The 25,982-nt window shown below is 30.6% G+C and overlaps 3 protein-coding genes across 11 annotated transcripts; 2 read left to right on the top strand and 1 right to left on the bottom strand.

Annotated features, from left to right (window-relative positions):
* Positions 1 to 798: 798 nt before the first annotated feature.
* Positions 799 to 1,895, top strand: LOC111040427. Its single transcript, XM_022324349.1, has 2 exons — positions 799 to 961; positions 1,033 to 1,895. Exon 2 carries the CDS (start codon positions 1,053 to 1,055, stop codon positions 1,677 to 1,679), a length of 627 nt encoding a protein of 208 aa, XP_022180041.1. The 5' UTR covers positions 799 to 961; positions 1,033 to 1,052; the 3' UTR covers positions 1,680 to 1,895.
* A 3,745-nt stretch (positions 1,896 to 5,640) lies between these two features.
* On the top strand, positions 5,641 to 11,715 carry LOC111040414 (zinc finger protein Xfin-like). Of its 2 annotated transcripts, XM_022324339.1 has the most exons (3): positions 5,641 to 5,812; positions 6,159 to 6,296; positions 7,390 to 11,715. In XM_022324339.1, exon 3 carries the CDS (start codon positions 7,443 to 7,445, stop codon positions 11,055 to 11,057), a length of 3,615 nt encoding a protein of 1,204 aa, XP_022180031.1. In that variant the 5' UTR covers positions 5,641 to 5,812; positions 6,159 to 6,296; positions 7,390 to 7,442; the 3' UTR covers positions 11,058 to 11,715. The 2 variants fall into 2 exon arrangements, with proteins under 2 accessions (XP_022180031.1, XP_022180032.1); XM_022324340.1 differs by lacking the exon at positions 6,159 to 6,296.
* A 1,680-nt stretch (positions 11,716 to 13,395) lies between these two features.
* Positions 13,396 to 25,584, bottom strand: LOC111040400 (tumor protein D52). Of its 8 annotated transcripts, XM_022324311.1 has the most exons (7): positions 20,425 to 20,764; positions 16,709 to 16,970; positions 16,493 to 16,552; positions 15,280 to 15,348; positions 15,058 to 15,117; positions 14,307 to 14,469; positions 13,396 to 14,236 (listed from the first exon to the last, which is right to left on the bottom strand). In XM_022324311.1, the coding sequence occupies exons 1-7, from the start codon at positions 20,762 to 20,764 to the stop codon at positions 14,117 to 14,119; spliced, it is 1,074 nt and encodes a 357-aa protein (XP_022180003.1). In that variant the 3' UTR covers positions 13,396 to 14,116. The 8 variants fall into 8 exon arrangements, with proteins under 8 accessions (XP_022180003.1, XP_022180010.1, XP_022180005.1 ...); XM_022324318.1 differs by lacking the exons at positions 15,280 to 15,348; positions 20,425 to 20,764 and adding an exon at positions 25,401 to 25,584; XM_022324313.1 differs by lacking the exon at positions 16,493 to 16,552 and having other exon boundaries at positions 20,425 to 21,056.
* Between the last annotated feature and the right edge of the window lie 398 nt (positions 25,585 to 25,982).

Genomic DNA, 25,982 nt, shown 5'->3' with positions numbered 1-25,982 from the left:
TAATTGTATATTATCATGGAAAAAGTTAACTCGGCAAGTTAGAAGTTGCATTTAAAAAAAGAAACTTATTAAGTAACAACTTTCATTATTTAGTTATTAAATTATTTTAAAAGTAATTTAACTTTAAATTTAACTCGTTTATTCCCAGCCTTGAAAATCATATTTACATATAATGCATGCGCTTGTGCACGATGTTAACTATTATATAGCAGCTGAATTTCAATTTCGATTAGGTCTTACTACTTAGTGTCTAGTGACTTAGATATCAGATAATAAAACAAATGTATAATTTAAAAAAAAAACTATGCGTATAGTAACATACTTATTTAGTTATATAGTATTATATATTATCAGTTATCACTGTCCAGTGTCCACTGATACAATGGTATGCGAGCTTACCGTATATTATAATTATAATATTACTCGTTGTACCTACAAATTGCATTATTATTTATTCACAGTGGGATTCCCTATCGTTAAAATATTGCGTTTTATCCGAATTCACTGGGAAAAAACCCACAACGGCAATAATAAATAATAATTGGGTACCTGCTGGTATTTTACAGCGTGATTTGCGTACCAAGTTACCTACCAATCCACTGCACGTGAACTAGTGATGCCGCGATGGGCACTATCGAATATGGTATTCGATTCTTAGCAGTTAGCAATCTATCAAATTATGATTCAAATATTTTAAATACTTATTCGATTAGAATAGTTCGATTGCGGCAGACAATCGAATAATTCGATAATACTTTTTCAATAGTGTACTGTCCGTCACTAACACGATATAAATACGGTCGTGGGGTGAGAACAGCAGGTAGTGTCACTTTGCAAGTCAATAACTATATACGAAATCAAATTTTATGATTAGGTACTCATATTTTTAAGTTATTTTATAGTCATTATTCATTAAACGTGTCGCCATAATATACCGTAACTAATAATACTTTCCGAGCAGGTAACATAGTTTTCGATCAGTCCGGTTCGATATTAATTTACGCTATCATATTGATATTATTTTATCCAAAGTCGACCACCGATATTTCAAGATGACGTGGAGAGACAACGTGAATACTCAGGTGACGTGCACCGTACTGCTGTTGATCGGGGCGGTGTTCGTTGTCAACGTCGGAGCGTCCACCAAGTACACGCTGCTCGGCAAGAACCAAATCGAAGTGACTACGTCGACGGTGACGTGCAAGAACGGCAATCCCGTGTCGGTGACCTCCGGCGTGAAGGGTGAGCTGTACGTGCTGTCGACGACCAGGACGAATTTCTCGGGCGACAAGTGGAAGAGGCGGATGGCCGAGTTGGACAGGGAGTCGGACGACGAACAGGGGCACGTGGTGGCGTCCGTTTTCGGCGGGCCCGTCGAGACATGGAACCTGGTGCCGCAGCACCGGAGCGTCAACAGGAAGATCAACGCGCAGAGCAGCCTGCTCAACCGCTGGGACGAGTTCGAGAAGTGGACGCGTGAACAGCTGGGCAAAAAGAACGGCGCCCCGGTCAAGTTTTCCATCAAGATAAAGTACGCGGCCAACAACGGATGCAGGCCAATCGGTTTCGAAATCGACGCCACCAGCAAAGCGGGACCTGGGTTCCAGGGGAAATTCGACAACGGCCCTTACGGGGCTTTCGCCACCGCCAGCAAAAAAACGACGAAGAAAAAGCCGTGATGCAGACCGGCAACCCATGTAATGGTCCGCCAACGATACGGTTTCTGTGATGGTTACTGATTCGCCATTTTTATTCCATAATATTATACTAACATTTATAAATCTTTTTTTTACATTTATAAGTTTTAATTACCGTAACACGGAGTTGTTCACTTTATACACATTTTGAATATTATTTGTTTATTTGTGTATATAAAAAAAGTATTTGAGTTAAAATTTTGAATTTTCTATTGGTTACTCTGGAGTCTGAGGTACTTGAGAGACATTTCTCTGTATTTATACGTAGGTCAACAAATATTTGTTTTTACAGTGGTTTTGACAAATAAAAATTACAAGTGTAGTTTTCAATGGAAATGCATAATAGAATCGATCCAAAGATTCGACGATAAATTTTTCAATATAGACAATAATAAATCAATCGTATTGGCAGAAAGTTAAAAACATTAATAGTTAATACTTGTGATAGGTACCTATTCTAGGCACATCGCATATAATATTTCTATAGGCGCAGACGTCAACAATAATATATTCAATTTTTATTGCATAACTAAGAATAAACAACAGTGTGAAAATATTATTATGATGTAAATATATGAGTGTTTGATTATAAAACAAAAATACTTAGGCCATATTTACTTCTCGTACAAAGTCGTACCTAACATGTTGCATGGGTACAATGAAGCACATATTATACCATAATATGTCCATATATGTGTAAACCGGCTGCAAAATCAGTTAAAGTATGGACTGATTTCGTAAGTATAATTATTAGGTGTTAAACAGTAGACACCTTGTATAATTACTATATACATTTAATATAATTAAGTCCATATGTAATAACTAATAAGTATATTTTACATTACACAAATATTGAAAATATTCAATTTTAAAATAATACAAAACAAGAATAATAAAAATGTTAAAAACTATTTACGATCTTGTCAAAGAATAAAACAGTATAATATGCATTATGCACTTATATAATATAGTCATGCAGTAGATAGGCCTACTTGCACAAGTGTACAACCATACTAACTACCTACACAAGTTACACTTGTACAATACTAATGCGTTAACTATCTAACATAACAATGTATAGTATAATATTGTATCTTATTGTCCAGGTTTATACGTCGCCAATACTATGGCCTATTACATCAAACTTCAATAAAGCTAAACTCTGTTCTTACACGTTTGTGGTATTAATGTGAATTTTGTAATTACCCACGTGATAATTACATAATATTATTAATTATTATTTATGACCTCACACCGATTCCCGTTTTAATGAGTTTTTTTTTCATTACTTTGATATATTATAATATGGTATCATATGCGTTGCAAACAATGAGTTATAATTTAATTCATCCTTAGTTAAGATGATATATTTTCAGGCCGATATGCTAGATGTTGTTTGTGGGTATTTGAAATATATTGTGAAATTAATGTCGTACGACGTTTATGAAGTGAGACCTCATAATAACACAGTTGACTCTCGGACTTCGGTACATAATTCAAACCTCGATAACTTGAAATTATCGATATCTCAAATACATACATAAAATTCTAATAAGACTCCGGGTGTATACCATAATTTTATGTGATTGTATTTATATATAATTCAAGTGGCAGTAATGCAGTATCATTTCATGTCCAAAAGGACTCACCCGAGAATATAAAAATAAACAAATAGGTAAATAATGATATTTAAATGTTTTTTTTTGACAAATTTGATTTTTTTCAATTTTTGTTGATTAGTCAGTGAAAAAATATGCACTGCCGTCTAGCTGACAATTTTGCTTAGGTTTAGCTTTGAAATACAAATAATTTAATACTAGTGAATTACTAAATTATTTTTAAATGCTATTGCCACATAAATATTAAAAGCTATTGACAAGGTATATATGTCAAATAAAGTAAAAGAAGTAAAAATACACTATGACACACGCGTGATTCAAGTCAAGTGTACAAGTTAATTATATTTTTATGATTAAAGTGTATATTTATGACTTATGCGAGCATAGAACTGTGAAGTTCTTTTTATTAATAACTGATTTTGAAAATAATATAACAGCATCTGGTAACTAATTAAAAGTTCATCTGTTGTCAAGAAAATATATTAATAGATTGCACATTTTCTTACTGTCCGAGGTTTTTATCAATTATTTACAATTCACGCAGTAAATAGTGGACATTATATTCCATAAGTTTGCCAAGAAACTATTGTAGGTATATGAAAAATCTTTAAAAGGTTTTATTGATGTTTGTAAACCAATTATTAATTAAATTCAATCCAAAACTACGAATTGTAGATTTTGAGAAAAGTTTACATGATGCTATAATATTACTGTTTGGCTTACTCTTATTTTACATAGTTGTCGTTTTTATACATCTCGTACGTGGTGGAGTAAAATTCAAAATGCAGGCTTATCTAACGAGTATAGACGTATAGTATAAGAATAATTCAACTGAAATTGGACAATAGTTAAGGTGGATATTTAATCTATTACTACTTGAGTCAGAGCAATTACTTTGCAAATGATTTTATAGGTATAAAATATACGGATGAATGTGTCAGTCGATTTAATGATTATCTTATTGACTAATTGATAAATATTATATTGACAAAGACGCAATTTTTCCACAATTTATTTGGGCGTCGTGCAATTTACCATGTGAAAGGCTACAAATTCCTGTGAGTCATTTCACTGAGTGAAATTAGGAAAATACTTTTTAAACAGCTCACTTAAATATTTTTGTATTTTTGAAAGTTTTGAAACTTTAACATGTACAAACATACATCAAATAGAACCTATTGAAAAAGAAAATAAGATACAAAATTGCAAATTGCATACATAAAAACAAAACTATCGAAGTTCGTATCTAAAGATATAAACACGGCAGTAATGCAGGTATAAATATATTTCAATTTATGCAGATAGTAAATCATCATAGCAAAAAATAATAGTTACAGTTACATTTTCACGATTTATTCTAATATGTTGATCGTAATATTTTATTTAAGTCTTAAGAAGAATTATAAGATGCAATTCTTAACAAGTTATTTTACGTTAACGCTTATAACTGATTACGATTTATTTATTTTTTGGATTTTTAATTTTTTTTGTACATTCAATTAAAGTAAAATATCTAAAAATATTAAAGTGAATATTGTTTGTATGATATTTTCCAAAATAAAACCGATGTATACCTATATTTAGTTTGTGATAAATCGACCAACGAGAAAAAAATGGTGCAATTTACGAGCACGTAGATTTTGTAAGTATAGTAAAAAGATAAATTAATTTACCAAATAGATTTACTTTCCCATCAGAAAATATGGTGGAGTAGAAAATCAAAAAATGTATACAGCTTCAATAGGTGATTACAGACACAAAATAAAATAAAAACATAGGTACATCATTGTAAAATTAATACACTCATCTCTCCGCTGACCGCTCGGAATCTAATATAGCTCTAAACCAATGTCCAAATTAATTTTATTCTTCGATAATGATCCGACACTGGAATTTTTCTAATATTTCAAATGAACTATTGTTAAAGCATAATAATATCATTAAACCTAATATAGGGACCTATTATGTAGACATTGTTTTTACAGTTGAGCCACTGGTATATGGGAGCAAAATGAGCTATACTCCTCGCTACAATTATATATTTAGCCTGGAGCATATTTTTTCACAGCAATCAGCATAATGTAATGTTATAAAGGCACAGACACATTTTGAAAGTTGAATAATATACGCCATGGGGCCATCGCCATATTCCCGGTGAATACTTTTAAGATTTACTTTTATACCAAGTGATACCATATACCGTATTTGCCAGTAACCGTTTAATTGTGGCTACTATCGGCATATCTCTAATGTAAACAAACTATTGATAAGGCATAATAATTATTAATTGTATAAAAAAATATATTTTTTTTGCTTTTAGTATTTTAACACTTATTGATTTATTTTTGAAATAATAATGCTAGTACCTACTTTGTTTGTTATTTCTAAAAAAAACTAATTATTAAATGTTTAGTATTACTTATTTTTGGCCACCAATATTGTCCTCCAAAGTGTTAGAATGGTTTCCCGGTAAAATCTATCAGCTATCAGATTCAAGTAAATATTTTTAATAATTTCTTATTCTAATTAAGACACATACTTTAAAATATAATAAATCATAGCCTAATATAGTAAACTCTCAACTATCTGCAGAATAGCAGCTGCAGCAGCTGCTGATCCCTTAGCAATTTCCTTGTTTATTTTAAAAATACAAAACGAAACAAAAATGGTTTTACTTTATTATTAAAAAAAAAGTTATATTATGTAATATTAAATAGTATTTAAAGAAAATTAGAAAAGTACAATCACTTTTACTTAAACATTCATGTACTTAATATAATATATTTATATTTATTTTTTTACAAAAACATATAATATCATTGTATATAAAAACTGTTTTTAGTACTGTACTATGTACCTCTGAAGTCTGAAGACCAGTGACCACAGATAATCCACCAGTTGATAATCGAGAGTTAACTGTATTATAGTCTACATAAGGGGTCATCAAATGGTAGCCTAATGAAAACTTTATCTAGCTCAGGTAAGAAATTTATTACATTTGGTTGTGATTTTATAGTTCTCAATTTTTGATTTTGCCTTCACTTACTTATCTTAAGAAAAATATGTAGAATTAATGATATAAGGTAATCTCATCATAATTTAAACACGTACATTACATTTTGATGGCCTCCTACTTCTTGAATTTAAATGTGGTTTTAACTGGAAATATATTTAATTATTCTGTATCCATACAACTAGAAATACAATGTAAATACTTCATTGTGTATTACGATCAGTGATTGAAACGTTCACTAAAAACATGAATTTGTCTACGTTTATGTTCAGTACTTAAAAAAGGAAATCTTTCACAATTGTGTTTTTTTTCAAATGAAAGCGTTCGCTAGTTCGTTCATTTAATTTTTTTTAATTTTTCAATAGGAATTATAATAAGAAAATATAATTATATAATAAAATTAATCAATATATTTTAAACTTATATTTATTAAATGGAAAATAAATTGAGCGTCTTAAACATTGTTCAAATTCATTAAAATATAAACATCGTTCACATTCAATTTAATAAAAACGAATGAAGTTAGTATATCGTTGACTAAATATGAACTTGAACGTGCATTCATGAACGGCGTTCTTTCCAAACACTGATTATGATAAACAAAACCAAACATAATATTTTTACAACAATTAGCTTATTTTTATAAATTAATTTTCTATAGACCTATAAACACTATTATATTATGTTAGGAATTTTGAATGTCAGTTATTGAATAGAATAAACTATTATTATTCATTGTAATATTATAATAGTTTAATTTATTCGGAAGTACAATTGTTTTTAAATTAAATTATTTTCTCCATCACTACTGTGTCATCAGACATTAAACAGTAACCCCAGATTAAGGTTTACCAGTCTACAATCTAGACATGTAACTGGATAGGCCAAGAGCACACACTGATATCCACGTGCACATGCCTATGTTGAAGTTCTATTTATTTAGCTACCGAATGTGGTGTTTTATTATCATACATTTTAAAGCCTAATGGTAATATAATTTTAACACACTACATACTATACAAATTAAATATAAATATTTTATAATTTGTTTTTATTTCAGTGGAATGAAGAGGATTAAATTGGTGATCAAAATAAGTAATACTTACAAACAAAATGACAGAACACATTGCAAAATCATCAGTGATTCAAAACGAATCTTTTCAAAATCCAATTGAGTCCAGACATATTGAAATGGATAAAGTTGAAGTAGAAACCATCTTCCCAGTAGAATATATATGTTATAAATGTAAGACTGTATACTACAAACGAACACAAATAGAAAGACATCTAAAATTATCTTGTTGTGAGGAGAAATGTATAGTTACTGATAAAGTAGTTCCTACTATCAAAAAATTGCCAGGTTTGTCAAAAAATGAATCTTATTTTAAATATAAACATCACCAGTGTGAATTGTGTTCAAAATCTTTTACAAACAAGACTAAATTGATTCAACATATTCAGACACATAGTGGGGTAAAACCATTTCGTTGTGAAACTTGCTTTAGAGGTTTTTCTAATTCTTACAGTTTGAAGAGTCATGTAAAAACTCATACTGGCATAAAACCTTATAGATGTGACATTTGTCAAAAGGCTTTTTCTCATTCGCATATTTTAATAAATCATAAAAGAACTCATTCCGGAGAGAAACCATTTAAATGTGAATTTTGTCAAAAATGTTTTGCTACATCTGGAACATTAGTGGCACACATACGTACACATACAGGTGAACAGCCATATAAATGTGAGGTATGTCAAAAAACCTTTTCCCTGTCAAGCAGTTTAAATTCACATAAAAGAACACATACAGGAGACAAACCTCACAAATGTATTTTTTGTTCAAAAGCATTTGTAAAAAGTGGTGACTTGGAGCGGCATTTGCGAACTCATACAGGTGTAAAACCGTTTCATTGTGATATGTGTGATAAATCTTTTACACAGTCATCTGGCTTGATCATACACAAAAGAAACCACACAGGCGAAAGACCATTTGCGTGTGATACATGTGAACGATCATTTACTAATTCGGCTAGTTTAATAGCACACAAGCGGACTCATACAGGAGAAATACCTCATATGCCTCTACATGTCCTAAATGTACAACAGATTTCAAATACTCAAAACACTATGCAGAAAAATATTTTTTCAGAAATACCTACAACTTCTACAACAGGTTTATGGGACACTGGTGTTCCAACACCATCAGTTGGAGACTTTAGTTACAGTTGGTCAAATTGGTTTCAAAGTGAAACGGATCCTAATAACACTAAAGATCCAATTCAAATTACTAATGAACTTTCAGTTCCATTTATTCAGCCTGTGTATAGTGGGAGAGAAAACATTGGCGGTATGAATACAATAAACAGTGTAAGTATTTCATCAGACAATAATGTTGTACATATCAAAAGACCCGAAGGTCGGTGGTTAGATTGTGATGTATGCCATAAGACCTTTCCTTATTCATCCAGGCATAAACTGATTGAACACCAGCGAACACATACCCGTGAAAAACCATTTAAATGCTATATATGTCAAAAATCATTTTCTTTGTCTAGTACCTTGATTGTGCATAAAAGAATGCATACTGGAGAAAGGCCATTCAAATGTGATTTATGCCCAAAAGCATTTGCTCAAAAGTCAAAGCTTAATATACATAAAAGAATTCATACCGGTGTGAAACCATTTCATTGTGATTTATGTCAAAAAACGTTTGCTCATTCTTCAAATCTGGCAGACCATAAGAAAACTCACACTCAAGAAAGACCTTATAAATGTGACATTTGCCACAAGTTGTTCACACTGGCAAATAGTTTACGGAAACATAAAGTATTACATTCTGGTTACAAACCATACGTATGTGAAATATGCCAAAAAGCATTTGCCAAAAAAGCTAGTTTAGAACGTCACAAGGGTACACATGATGGTGTACCTCAATGGACCAAACCATTTACGAACGGTGCAAAAGAAAAGCAAATGAATAACTCTGATAAGCCTTTTAAATGCCATATTTGTTTCAAATCATTTGCTAGTGTAAATGGAATGACTAGACACACAGCTAAACATAATGGACAAGATCAATTTCAGTGTGAAATTTGTAACAAGACTTTCACGGGTATGTCAGTACTAGCTAGACACAAACGAATACACTCTGGAGAAAAACCATTTCAGTGCGAATATTGTCACAAGGCTTTTGCTTATTCATCAATACTAGTATCTCACCGACGTACTCACACTGGGGAGAAACCTTACCAGTGTGATCTTTGTCCCAAAGCATACACTCAATCCTCCAGTTTAATAGTTCATAAGCGAACCCATTGGAACAATCACCAACCAATTAACTCAATCGAACATCCAACGACTGTACCACTAGCTCAGCCTAGGACAACAAATCAATACGAATTGCCAAATACATCGGAGGCAGACGACTACACTGATAATTGGTCGGGCTGGTATCCTAGCGAGCCTGATATATCTCTTGTCACAAATGAACTGCCCACCGAAGAGCCACCCATACAAAACGCAGTGGTCCACTTACCCATACAAACCGTGCCCAACAGCCATAATGAGAAAATAGACGTAATCGTGTTACCGCAGAAGTTCAAATGCGCCAAGTGTAAAGAATCTTATGACGAGAGTTTTATGTTATTGAAACACATCAGGGAAGTGCACAGATTTAGCGCTGTCAAAGTGAAAAAGAAGTCATCTTTAAAAGGTGACGAAGTGGTCAAGCCGAAAAAGAAACGCGGCGAACGTCAACGATTGGAATGCGACATTTGCCAAAGGCCGTTCAACGACTCGTACAAATTGAAAGTGCACCGGCGAACACACACCAGGGAAAAGCCGTTCAAATGCGACACGTGTGACAAGTCGTTCATCGACTCTTGCAACCTGAAGGAGCATCAAAAGGTGCACACCGGCGAGAAGCTGTTCGAGTGCGACATATGCCAGAAGACGTTTTTGCAGCTGGGTACGTTGACCACACACCGGCGCACGCACACCGGTGAAAAGCCGTACACCTGTGACGTGTGCCTCATGACATTCGCGTTGCTGAGCAGCATGAAGACGCACAAGCGTCGAGCGCACACCGGCGAAAAGCCGCACAAGTGCGATTTCTGCCAGAAGGCGTTCGTCAAGCGCAACGACATGGTCCGTCACCGGAGGACGCACACTGGCGAACGGCCGTTCGTGTGCGACATTTGCCAACAGTCGTTCACCCAGTCGTACGTGCTGGTGCTGCACAAGAGAAACCACCATTCGGGCGATGGAACCGGCCGGACGCCGACGACAACGAACAAGCGCCGGGCCGCGCCGCCCCGAGAAAAACCGTTCAAGTGCGGCGCGTGCCACAAGTCCTTCGCCAGCCAGTCGACGCTGAACACGCACAACCGGACGCACACGGGCGAAAAACCGTTCCACTGCGACGAGTGCGGCAAGTCGTTCACTCAATCGTCGGGTCTAGTGGCCCATCGGGCCGCCCACCACTCAGCGAACAAGCTACCGTTCGGAGATGCGAACATTGCGAACGAGCTCGACGCTAGCCGTAGCAGACCTCAGTACGCCGCGGCCCCGGATATTCACAGGATACCTCAGTACGCCGGCGACAGGCCGTGCGAGTGCGCCGTGTGCCAGTCGTCGTTTGGCCAGCCTTTTCCCGCCCTAAACGAGCAGTTCGACCATCCCGTCGCAGTCGCTGCCGCTATGTCCAATAGCAACATGATGTATTATAGTTAAGCCTAAGACCAGTATAAGACCTATTTCACACACGCTTGCCCCGTCCAGTGGATGTACCAGACGACATGTCGGCTATGTACCAGCTGACCGGCCCGTCGCCGGTTTGAAGTTAATCCGGTCGCCGGATACGTGTGAAATTTAGGTCGAGGCCGACTAAACAACAAAAACAAAATTATAATGGTTTAAATAATTATTTGGGTCGAAAATGTAGGTAATACAATTTTTATTGTTAAACGTGTGTATGTGGCGTCCTTGGAAAATAGATATAGATTTTTCAATGCCCACTTCATAATTTATTAAAAAAATATTAGATTACAAAAATAGTTACTTTGACTGCTGCACCAAGTACTTAAGTAGTAGGTTTGAAAAATCAATATGACAATATCTGTTATGACCGTTTTTAAAACTATTATAGAATCTCCGTAAACTTTAGAATTAGTTATTTTCGACTAATAACTATTTATACTCACGCTGATGGATAATGAGTTTTAGGAACGAAGATTTCATATTTTCAAGAATTAATGTCATCTTCCTTCATGTAGGTACATTGTTCACCAATTCTTATTTATCTATTTATTTTGTACATACTTTTTTATATGTTGTTATATTATCTTGTACTGATTTATCTAGGTATGACATAATATTTTATGTACTTATATATACATTGATGCATTGTTCACTATACAAATTATGTATTTAAAATATTTTATACAAATATAAAATATATTTATATACTTTAATATTTTAATGATATTTTCAATTTACTCTACATGGTTTCTGATTTTTGGATTATTGTTTTGATAATCATGCCAGTATGTGTTTTCTACATCTTAAAAACGTACAAACATAGTAAATTTGCATTCAAGAGAACCAAATTTGTATTTCATCAATTGGAGCAAATTTATGTTATCAAACTTGTGGTCAAAAAATTATCTGTATTTGTTTGTTAGTTTATACGATATATAATTTGTACGATTATTATGAGTTTGTAAAAAAATATTACAATTTAAAAATTCTCATAACTCCCTTATAAATTAAAATATTGTGAATAACCAACATATTAACATACTATACATAATCACTATACATAATATGTTCTGATTAGGCATCTTTAATCTGGATTTTAAATCAATTATATTATATTATATCAATTAAATTATATTATAAAGAATCGACTAAAGTAATACTGCCAAGCACAAATTTGTTCTCTATTGCTTTGTGAAATGATAAAAAATGTAATTTTTGAAATGTACTTAAGCTTCATCTGATTGTTTCTTAAAATCATCTTGACCATCATTGGCATACTTTTACTCTAGTTAAATCTCAACTTCAATTATCCAGAAACCAGCCCCTATTTTCCTTAAAAATGTGTACTATCATATATAATATTATTGATTGATAACTGCCAAAATATTTTAATTTTATTAACTAAATAGATATACTTATGAGTTATGAAGTACAAATCTATAAACAAATAACACCATTAAAATTGAATAAATACATTATTTTATGTATGGTATTTCATTTCAAATTTAATACAATATAATATTGTTGTTCATTATTAATTTTTGGTATTTTTTGTTTCTTATTAATTATCATATTTTATTGAATGCTAATATTACAACTATGCCCTTAAATGTTTCTTGTCATATAACCATTGGGCTACCAGCCCATACTTTCAATAAATAATTTATAATTTTTTACCTTGGTAATGTACCTACATTATATATGAATAACATAAAAAGAAAATGTGACAAAGAATCTTCTTCGTGATACTGGTAATAATACTAAATATATTTGTATATATATATATCCGACGTATTCACTATTCACAATTAAAAGCAGAGAATTAAAGATCTATTTGGTAAAATTTAACTGAAAACAATTTATTTTTGGTAACAGAAAATTGTCTTTCTTAAAAATAAAAAAAATGTTCAATATGGTTATGAATAGTGTAGCCGTGTAGGTATACTACTATAGTAGGTAAGTACAGTATTATATATTAGACACAACTCAAATCTGTAGTGCACATTTCCAATTTTGGACTACTCACATTGTATCGAGGTTCACTAAAAAATAGGGGCTGCCAGAAACTATACAAAACATGTCATTAATTTTAAAAAACATGAAGATTTATAATTATGCTTTTGGAGATATGGTCTGAATATTCAATGGCAAAAGCATCGATAATTTGTTTAAAAATTCTTCATCAGAAATTTAAAAAATTGATGCATTTTAAATTGGTAAGCATTATTATTAAATGTAATATCTTATTCATCTATGATTATAAAATATAATATGTAGTACTAGGGCTTATCAATATTTTAGGTAAACGATAATATACAATACATATTATATTACATTAATATTTCTAAACATTTGGTAACCCAATTTTTGTTGATGTGTGACAATCATAACATTTTAACTTTTAAGTTATAAGATTATAACTATAGGAAATAATGCTAATATTATGCAATAGTCTGAATCAACATTGGTACAAAATGAACATATTAGGGCCAAACTGCTAACCAAAGAAATCATTTTTAACTTGTCCAAATATGTATTATAATTTTCCAAGTTAGTAGTTGTTAACTATTTAATAGATTAATGCTTTTTTGTAAACATAATAATTAATTTAGTTTAATTTATATAAATACTTAACTAAAAAAATATCTAATTTAATTACAATAATTGGAATATTTTTAAAATAAGTGTATGGTGTACAGTAATCGTTGTATAGGCACAAATATAATTATTATTTCAGAATTAAAGCGCTCATAAGTTTATTTTTACAAAAAAAAAAAATATATATATTATATTTATATAAATAAGATTAATAACTATTAAAAATCACAAATCAAAGATTAACATTATGGAAAAAAATGTTTTATATAGTAATAAAATACATTTCATTCAACACTAAATTCAGGAGAAAAATATTTGTGAGAAATTGAATTTTTAGTGCCTAGTTTAAGGTAAATTCTGTACTTAAGTGACCAAGATTGCACGATTATGATAAATGTCGAAGTACAAGAGAGATGATTTATAATAGCAAAAATTTATTTTGTTGCTGCCTCACGCTCCTCTCGTGAACGTTTTTCTTCATTTGCCAAACGAGTTTCTTCCTCCAATATCTCATCAAAGTTCTGCATAGAATTGGATCGAGATGCGACTTTAGTCTAAAAATGTTTATTAATTACAATTTAATACATTTCAGTTTATATTACTTTATATTATTTATAATTATACCTTCACATTTTCCAAAGCTGAACCCACTTTTTCTTCAAAAGAACGGAATGATTCAGAGTTCTTAATTTGACCAAGCTTGGTCGTAAGACCACTACCAAATCCTCCAAATATTGTAGTAGCTTTCTCTGCAGTTGTTTTTACTACAGATTCAGTTTTTTGATAGCTGTTAACAACATAGTAATTGTTAAATATTTAAATATTTCTAGGGACTGCAGACAAACATTCTTAAAACAAAATACCACTTTATTAGTAATTAAAAATCACTGAAAATAGCTTGTAATAAGACATATAAGTTGGCAAATTAAAGAAAGTCTTAGTTGTTAAAAGAACAGTCATAGCATTAGATAAGACGTCTGACACACACAACCATGTTTGGGAATTTGGAATTAATTATATAAAATGAATAATCTTTAAAAAAAAACTAGACATTTTAATAGGGGGAATTGTTATGTTTCGGGGATATACACTGGGGCTAAAAGTTTAGATATTTTATCAGTGTAACTAGTTTATTATTATAATAATAGTAATAAATTATTAGAATAATATAAAATAACCTGATTTAGTTTTATGACTTTTAAATTTTAGACTTGGTTATTGAAAAATAACTAATTTTTAAAAATTTCATAAGCACAACCCAATGAAAAAACAAAAATCCAATGATTTAACTTAATACAAAATACAAAACTCAAACAAATAATATTCTAAGTCATATTGTGTGTTCATGCGTTACAAATACAAGGCAAAGACTTACATAGGCGTTTCGGTGACCGCTGATCCAAACTGCTTAACCTTGCCTTCTACATTTTGGTAACTAAGTGTTTTTACAAAAATAGAAATAACTAATTAGAAGATAAAGCAAAAGTGCAAATAAGAACATTTACAAGCAACTCAATAATGAACTGAAACAAAGCATATATTTTCTTCCATAGAACTCAAGAGTACATGCATGAATGTACACGTAGATTTTATATACCAGTGTTTTAGAACCATGTTCCTGGTTGGGGTGCGCATGTCGCCCGATTCTGGTAAAGAAAAGTTGAATCTAGTAAAGAAAATACAATAATATTGTCATTGCCAAATCATGTATTATTACAATATACAATTTTAGTTAATGTTGGTGATTAAAATTAATTAGTGCGATTCAAAAGTTTAGTTTAGTACAATATTTTTTAAATTTCAATGTATTATGACAACAAACTAATGAAATATTATTCCAGTTGTTACAAAATATTTATTAAATTTAAGATAATTCAAAACAATATAAAATTAAAAAAATATATGGCTATCACCTAGTATTTTATTAAAAAGTAAATATAAAGATTAAGATTATGTACCTAATTTGTATTGTGATTTTAATAAATTTTATTGACATAATATAGTACAAGCTCAGATTTTTGAGGCAGCAAGAGATTAATCCGGCCCATTTTCTATTAGTATATTTTAGAAATAGGGCTTTTGGTATATGAATATAAAATAGATCACTCAAATTATTGGGGTGGAAAAGAATGTGAGATTAATTTTGGAAAAGTGCTAATAATTGAGAGGAACCTTCATAAAATTTAACATATCCATGAGAAGAAGAGGAGCATGTAAAAATGTATCTACACATTTTTTAAAAAAATGTATAAAAATTATTTTTAAAAAAATGTATAAAAATTATTTTTAATTATTATGTACCTACATTGTATAAATATAAATATATAAATATATAATATTTAATGAATAATTATATAAATATAATTTTACGGAGGTATAAAATTTACTGCAGCCTACAATTTACTATTTAATGTGAATGGCTGCCCAATAAAATTCAGAAGCCGCAAATATGCTTTATTCATTATTGCCATATTCTTATGGTATAAACTAGAAATTAATAAAATGTAACCATAGCGTAAATTTAATAGGAAGGGTATGTTTCTGTAGTTTCTAGAATAACACAAAATACTTATTTATAATATTTGGGAAATTAATACGGAGAAAATTAAATTGTAAAAAAATGTAAATGGAGTAATAATTTATTAGATGTTTTATCTTAACTGTTATTTTTTATTGATAGTAAAATTTAAATCGCACTAATATTTAGAAGCTGTGTTGAAGATGACTTTCATTTTGGCAGTTAATTAAACACTGATACATAAAATAAACGTTAGGAAATTGAAATGCTTGTCTTTGTATAGAAGACTTACATTGGTGCGTCAACAACAGCTTTTCCAAATTGGGTAAATTTGTCCTCTACATTTTGATAACTATATAAAAATATAAAAATAATAATAATAATAATAAAAAAAAAATAGTATTTATAATAATAGGAAGATGGATAAAATCATAATAATAATAAACCAAAAGCTAGCAAAAGAAAAAAAAACTTCAGCACACATGGAGGAAAATATTACTGAACTTACACATTTGACTCTTTAACATTTCGTAAGCTCTGTGACACATCTTCACTAATCTCTTGCCAAACAGTATAACCAAGCTTACGTCTAAGCTCTTGAGATGCTTTCACCTTGGAACCAAGCACTTCACGTAATGTCTTGATTTCTTCTTCCACCTTATTCAGTTCTTGTTGCCATTCTTCTTTCTGCTTTTCCTGTTCTTCGAGGCTAAGACCTTGCAGTTCATTAATTCCTGAATCTGGTGACATGATTACTGGGGGTTCTTCACCTAAAAACATGATAACAATTATTAAGTTGTTTAATTTTAAACAATGTTATCATAACAACATTGTCTGACAAACAGTAGGTGGAAGAGTTACAAAGTATGACAAATATGTGTTACCTAGCAATATTAAGTATGCTTTGGTGAATGATATATTATGCAATATTTCCCAAAATCTAGGTAAAATTTAATTGTATACTTTGTATAAACATTAAACAGGCAACTTTAATTTTTAAATTATCCTAAGTTAATCATATTTACATGTTTTGCCATCTAGAGATTAGGTATTAATATGATATACTTTGGAAACATTGACTTCTTAGTTTATACCTACACTCAAATTGAATAGATGTGTACCACTTAGGCTAAAATGTTGTATTATTTAATATGTTTATTTGGAGTGCGCTGGTCCGATACCAATTTAGTCATCTGTTTCATTATTATGTATAGGTTATGTATAAGTAAATACTAAGAAGGTATAAAAAATTATGATAACGAATCATAAATGAGTGTTGGACGTGAATTTTCTATTTTTAATAAGAAAACAGTTCAAATAGTACCTAGTTTTTTTGGATAAGTAGTAGATATACCTAAAATCTAAATGTTAAATACCGATGTGTCATCTAATATTTTGTTCTTAATTTTAACCATACGCCATACAGATTACACAACATATTTCAATTAATAATTTTTAAGATATTACGAAGTACAAGTCTACGATTTATGAATCACATTAATATGAGGAAGAACCTCTGTGGTACACAAGTACATGCAGATAAATTATCGATGTATCGAAATATCCGAGAATTAGGAACAAATAATTAGTCCACAATAGCTGTAACTAATTTATGCATTATTAATATTGTTATTGCTTATTGGTTAGGTCAACGGGCACGCGAATGTTTACAATTGTTTAAATTATTTCCAAACACGATATTGCACAAAGATGTGTACAAATCGACAAAAAAATAGTAAATATAAATTAAAACAATAATGGTCTGTAGACATATCTGCAAATAAGTAACTACTACCTCCTGTGTATGTCATTAATTTTTGTACGAGTGTAAAATACAAATGTAAAATCATTGATTTTGCTCGAATTATTGAACAATGAATACGTGATACATAATAATAACCATAGGTAATAGATACAAACGATATTATTTGGTAAAAAAAGTTAAATTGTATTTACCACATATCATAATGGTTAACTTCGACAATAAAAAAAACTATATAGCTTTAACCACCAACTATGGTTGCAGCTAGGAGCAAAAATGTATCGATAAAATAGAAAGTTAGAGATTAAAAAAAAAAATATACTACGAATGATAAATATGATGAATATCAGAATAAATGAATATTATGATGTATTGACATCTCTTGGAAATTATCGATATTGTCATGGGTATTAGGAAGTAGGAATCACGTAAATTATGTACCTAATATCTACATTCTACTATTTCTACGGGCTTTTCAATAGTTTGAATTCGTTTGAAAAATATATACGTATGAAAGTTATAAGCAGATGCTACTTTCAAAGACTGTATGGGAGGAGTGAAACCTTTGAGGACTTATGAAAAACATGAAATTGAATAAAAATTATTAAAAAAAAAAATAATAATATTCTATTAAACCTGGAGTTAATTATCGACTTTTGCCAAAATAACACGGCAATAATCGTTATAATTTATTTTATCATATTGTATGTAACTAAATATAGAAGTATGTAACTGAACAAGCAAATCGTGTATATAATTGTCATAATTAGATTTAAAAACCGAGGTAGGTATGTAAGAACAATCAAAAAGTAAGATAAGAGTCGCCAACAATTGTTTTTGAAACGCTTAAATTCGTATAATTTGTATAGACTATAGGTACAAGCAAACACTGTGACTAATACAATAGATTAAATATAAATTGTTATTATTGTTGTAACATAACATGGAAATATTATTTTAATTTTGTAATACGTCGACGGTGAGTTTATGCATTTATAAAACATATCATAACAAGTAGCTAGTAAGTCATAACTCATAACGCCAATTTGCTAAGTAAAAATCATCTAAGATTTAACTATCTAAGCATAAAACAACAATAGGTATTACATTTTGAGGCAGCAAGTTTATCTACTTCCATGATTTAAATCAAGAAATAATTTACATACAATTATTCGTAGAAAAATACGACTGCGTTGGAACAATAATGAATAAAAATACTTTTTAAGATCACGAGATTTAACTATATAAATATATGATCTATTAAATTCTTATGCAATTATTTATCCAATCAATAACCATTAACCATTGTAAATTAAAGTAGTTTTAGACTTTCGGTACATAAACGGACAATTATATCAGTACGTCAATTTTGACATTAACAAAGAAATATGAATAAAATACTGTCCAATGTCCATAAAGAAATAAAAATCTATAAGCATAATTCATTATTTCCAATTATGATTATTATTTATTACAATAATCAATATTACTGAGCAGTAATTAATTTAAGAACGAATGTCTTCGTTATAATATATTTAGTAAGTATAATTGATAAAATATAAAAGATGATTCGTCATCTCGATGATACTCTTTCTAATCGTAAAAAATTGTTGATGACGAAATCGGAACTACGGATATAATGTTAAAATAATATATCACCTACCACTTAAACCCACATTTTAGTATCAACAATCACAATATACCATTCCATTAGCATGATTAGAAGTCAGCACTATTTCACAGACGTGATCAAGTGTAATTTTTTGGGACGTTCGGTAAACACCTATATGATTATACCTAGGATTATATTATGGTTTCGCAGGTTTGGCCATTGCCAGAGTGGCCCAAACACGTAAACTGTGAACACCCTTTAATCTCAATTATATTACAAATCATCAATAATATTCTACGATTCACGCATAATATTAGTACGATTCTTATTAGCTATTATCATAGAAATCCGGAGTAGGTATGTGCTCGAGTAGTGTCACGTGTAACCAGTCACTCATCGACACAGTCGTTGGAACTATCGATAGCTACATTTTTTAGTAGACGCGGTTAAGTTGATACGAACGTAATATTTAATAAAATCGACTATAAAAAAAAAATTAGATTAATTTAATGATAAACAGCAAAAACCTTTAATATACCGACACCCGCGAACCACAGTACGACAGAACTATTAGGTAATATCATACACAGTTACGTCCGTTGGTACGGTACCTACACCATAAAATTGATACTATAAATGTATAATAAGATATTAAGATATCATAATATTTTACAGTGATAAAAACAGCGAGGAATACATTCATATATTAGACTGCGTAGGTAGGTGGCAATAATAATTAACGACTATTTGTTCGCACGCGCGGAAAATGGAACGCGAATACGTGACGGGCTGGTAGAACAGAGAAACGACGTGGACGTTTATAATATTATGTGTAACACCGGTCGCAGACCTTTTTTTTTTACGATCCTCGCCAGCTTCTGGTAGCTCTTGTGTTCTCTGATCTTGTCCAAGAACTTGACCTTGCCACTGGCCGAGGACGACGACCGCGAATCGGTGGCCGAGGTCAATGCCGTCCGGGCCACCAGCGGAGAGACGTCGTCTTCTTCGCCGACTCCGTCGTCGTCGTCGTCCGGATCGGAGACGTCCTCGTCAACGATGACGAACGTGCTGCCCAGCGTCGCGTCGTCCGCGTCGAAACTAGGAGTCTCTGTGGACATGTAAGCGGTCTCCTCGTCGTCGTACTCCAGCGACGGCAGGTCCACATCGTGTACGATAGCGTCGCGGGCCATCCCGTCGACGGCCAACTATGTCCCGTGGTATGGAGGGTGGTCGTGTCGTTACGTCCAACAGTGGTGGAGACGATGGTCGGCGTGGTACATTTTCAGAATGCGAAACGGAACAGCGAGCACCTTCGCGCGCTCAAGAATAAGTAGTCCGGTCGGGCAAAAGAGAGACGGCGAAAGGGAGCCACACGGAAAACGCCAAGATACGAAACATTCGGCGTACGTCACCGGCTGCGAACTGTAGGCCGTCACGGAGGAGACCGGTTCGGTCGTCTCCGCGCAGGCCAGAGTGTTATTCACATTTTTGTTATTTGTTTTCTCTCTTTCTCACTCCGTATCACTCACGCTCCCATTCTCTCACGCAGCAGGCTCTCTAGCTCACTATCATCCCCTCTCAATCAAACGCTGAAACGCGTTATTTTTTACAGCACGAGGAAAAAATAATAACGACATTATTGCCAACCAAAATGTATAAAATACCGTACGTCTGCTGCGTATGTTGCGCGGATACGTCAACAAATTTGACGTTAGAAATTAGGAATTAGGATTTGTGTGGGTTCAACATTTTTGTTATGCGCACATGCTTTTCGTCGGTCTCTCGTAAATGCGTATTATGGGTAGATTCCGCGAAACCTATGAACCTATATCGATATTTGACGACAACAACAATTTAAACTACAAAATATTTCCATATCGTATAAATAGTGATTATTATACAATGTACAGTATTTAGTCGAAAGTCTATACGGTGGAACCCAATAAGGCAATAATATAATAAACTGTTGTGCTGCCTGGACTAAAACGCGCGTAATAGCTATTTCTCAATAATTATGTTTACCTGTACGGCTGTACAAAAAACCAAAACAAAATGTATGGTTGATGAAATCATTTAGATTAACATTTTGACATTTTGTTAGCAATTTTATACAAAATAAGCAATTAAAATAATCTTTTGTAAGATACTTTACTACAGGCACCAACTACAAAATATGTACAATACCATTAGCCTGTAATGATAGATGGTAAAAAAATTGTAAGTACAGGGTTCCTACAAAAGAAATGGAACTTATGATTTAATTAAAATTTTAAAATACAAATATCCTAGTGAAATAATAATTGAATGATATAGTCAAAATACTGAATAACTGATTACTGAAGCAATTTTTATTTTATATCCATAAAATCGAAATTATGGATAATAATTATAGATTATACCTCAGCTATCGTAATTAGTCATGTTTTCTAAAAATAATTTAATAGTTTTAAAAAAATAAAAATAAAATTAATGGATTCATTCAATCCCTGCCACGATATAAGATAAGAAAATCTATTACCTTATCTATAATCGTGATCCCTATACAGAGTTATGTCTAAAAAACATATGGTTCACGTGGTTGATAGTTTATCACTGCCCACATCAACATCACACCATTCACACCATATAAAATTGTAAGGTGAATAATAAAAATATATTTAATATACAGAGTGTCCCATGAGGATATACTAATTAACTGTAGCGGTGGACTCGCCGCTCGGACAAAAACCGGTTTTTCGCCGTTTTACCTATAAACTAAAAAAATATCAAAAATCATGAAATTAAAATAAAATGTTGGAAGGTCAAAATTTTCAGAAAAATTAACTCTACGTAATGGATATCGTCAAATGTTTCAAAAATAAAAAAATAAAAAAATGTATTTAACTTTTTTACTAGACAATTTAATTCAATTTAAAAAATAAATATATTTAGTCCTAATCTCTGTGAGTCTAATAAAAAACAGATTTATGATACATTTATTATTTCAAGGGATATCGTAATGAGTAAAGTTTCACGGGATACCCTGTATATTACCTACTAATTTTTTTTTATTATAACTAATATTGAATTGACCGTAGTTAAAGTAAAACATTTTCAATTAATTATTTTCTTAAGATTGCTAAATCTAAATCAGCATCAATTTTAATTAATATATTGAAATCAATATATTCTACTCAAATAAATTTAATGAATACCTACAAATAATACAAACAATAAAATATATGTTGTATAAGTATGTCATAGTTAGTTTAGCTGTCATAGTTTATACTAATAGCTAATATATAAAAAAAAAAAAGGTATTACAATAATAATTTAAGGACATTAATGGTTATACATATCGGCTATCGTAATATTACTATAGTAAGTAGTAATATGTTACAATCAGTCCAGGGCCTTATTAACCAATAGGCTGAGTAGGCTACAGCCAGGGCGCCAATCAGACAATGTTAAAAAATTGGAGGCGCCACGAAATAATTTTTTTTTAACTGTCCCAATGTATCAGCATTTAGCACATACTATTACTATAATTTAATTATTAATCTTATATGGAATATGAGGAAAAAAATAAATATAAATGAAAATGAAATATTGTCAATCACTAGTTATAGTGTACTGTACTATGTTCATATTCAAAATGATCTGATCTGGACAATGAACATAACCAACTTCCGCAAGCATTTATGATGCAAAGTGATTTCCAAAATATAAAAATATGTGATCATATTATACAAAAATACATTATGCATTTACGTAGTTTAGGTAGGTCATCTACCATAAGGTGCCGGAAGTCTAAGAACCCCAGAGGCTAGATATATCAAAATTTAAATAATAAAAAAGAAATTCAAGTGCTGAAATAGTTCATGTCAATCAGGGGAAACCACGGAGTTTGTTGGCATTATAATTTATTTATAGAAGTTAATATTTTATACTGTGTTATCATTATTTTTGAATGAACTTACTAAAAATAGAGAGCGTGATGAATACAATTAAATTAAACTTATTTTAAATCTAAAATCATTGAAAAATATGTTAATATATATAGGTCATACGATCTTAATTTGGTTACAATTTTTTTTCTGCTATAAATCTAGTAAAAAGCATTAAGTAAACGCGTTCCACTTTTTAATGAAAATATAATCAATAACATTATAATATGTATATGCGGATTGAGTGACGGTTAAACAGTTGAAACTGTACTTAAAATATACTCAATCAAGGAAGGCTGCACCTTTTTTCAGTAAATGTGTGACTCATTGAGGGCTTATTATTCAAATGAGTGGTAACTAAGTATAAACTTTTTTCTTTCCATTTGTATTACTAATAATAGCATTAAATGCTAGTAATTAATAAAAATTAATTGAGGCACTTAACTAAACATCCTACTGTACTTATACGTCTTTACTTAAAACATTAACCTGTTATAATTGTTGGTATGTTTAATCATAGTAAACATTGTTAATTTACAAAATTAGCATGTATTAGTAATAAATCATGAATTACTCATATATTTTTTCTAAGTTTTGTTTTATTTTGACATAATAATTTATATTTTATAAAATACTGAGTTAGTAGCTACCAGAGTGACTTATGTCTTAAACTATGTGAAGAAAATATATTTAAATTCATTACATAGTATTAAAAGTTAGTAGTGTTACTTGTACCTACAAGACATTTTCAAAAAATTGTGATTAAGTTTTTTATTACTCCATTATTACTTATAATAATTAGTACCTAGTAAAATTTAATACAAGTATTTTATTACCTTTTGTTCATACTTCAAACAATTCAAACGTGTAAATCGTAGGGACTATCATAATTTTGGCTACATAATAGATAACATGGGTAATTTTATAAATATTTTAATAAGTACATAATTTTATAATGAAAATAATATCATTAAAATTATATATTACTTCCTAATGAAATTATTTTGGATTTTCTGATTGATTAAAAATTTTTTTATTATTATTTAAGTTTTGCCGACTTCTTGTCGCCTGAACTTAATGATAAGGAGTAAGGATAGTACTTTGACTAATAATACAAAAAGTATTTTTAATATTTTAAAATTAATTAATTAAAAATATTCTATTAATTAAGTAGGTAGGTGCTATTATTATTTGTTAATCAATATATATTTCAATAAATAAATAGGTAGGTAACTGAAATTTAAAAGAAGTCATTATGTTTTTATTCAAATAGTTGAGTTTTAATACAATTAAAGTTTAAGACAGCACTCGTAAGGTTTTAATAAAATACCTACAACAGTAGCTGTATTAATAACTATTATTTTAAATCTATGACCACAAATTGGTTTTAACTTTAATTTCTGTACCTAATGTCTAAATAGATAATTTACAATTCATATTTGTTTATATTCAACATAATAATATAAAATATATTGAAGCAAGAGTCTAGCGCAAACCACTTAATTTATTTTTTCATCACAAAATAAACTACAAAAGTAAATACATATTGTTTTAAAGCTGAACTAGGTACCAGTGACATTATTATACTTTTGATCTTAAATAAATGAACAACTAATTAATAAATAAAGTAAATTGTAGTACAAGTTCACATTTTTTGAAGCAATTCAAACATATGTCTAGTGCAATAGTTATAAAATCATAGGTACATTCATTAAAGAGAAACACAATATGAAATTGTAGTTATTCGATACGAACAGCATACATTATAATTTAACTATCTATTACATACCTATAATATATATGGATATTAAATATTAATGTTTGTTAATAAACCATTAGTGCTTGCGTTTTGACCCGAATAAACATTCTACAAAGTTTATAAAATAGTTAGTGCACTTACCCACTGTGAGAGTACTCATTCTTGGATAATTGAATGCAACAGACTAAAGTAGATTATATTATATTTACACAGTTTTATAATATACGTTTGCACAAATATTATACTGTAACGATTGAAAGTGCGAAGTCCAACTTCAAGTTCTGTATAGCGATTTTTCTGGTCGGCTTATCATTTATCAATGACGTCGGTGTTTTCTTCTGGGGCAACAATAGATAAAATAATAAATATATGTGTATACATTATTCTATACGTATATAAATATAAAAAATATCAGTGTGACCAACCAGAACGAGTTTTAGTTCGTAAATAATTGATTAATTTTGTTCATAACTCATAAGTCATAAGCACCAACTACATTATAAGTCAAAACAATAAAAAGACATTAACTCAAACACAGACTTCTATAGTTTTTTTTAATCTACCAATACTCAATAGTTACTATAAATTATTGATAGATACTAAGTATTGTTTTGCATAGTTTAATAAATTATAAATTAAAATGTAATATATTATATAAATTTTGACCTAATTCTAATGGACTGTAAATTATTGTAAGAACTGTAGAAGTCCATGTACATGTTC

The sequence above is a fragment of the Myzus persicae genome, unplaced genomic scaffold, assembly GCF_001856785.1.
Source record: "Myzus persicae strain clone G006 unplaced genomic scaffold, MPER_G0061.0, whole genome shotgun sequence".
Lineage (NCBI taxonomy): Eukaryota > Metazoa > Arthropoda > Insecta > Hemiptera > Aphididae > Myzus > Myzus persicae.
This window is presented reverse-complemented; position numbering and strand designations above follow the sequence as displayed.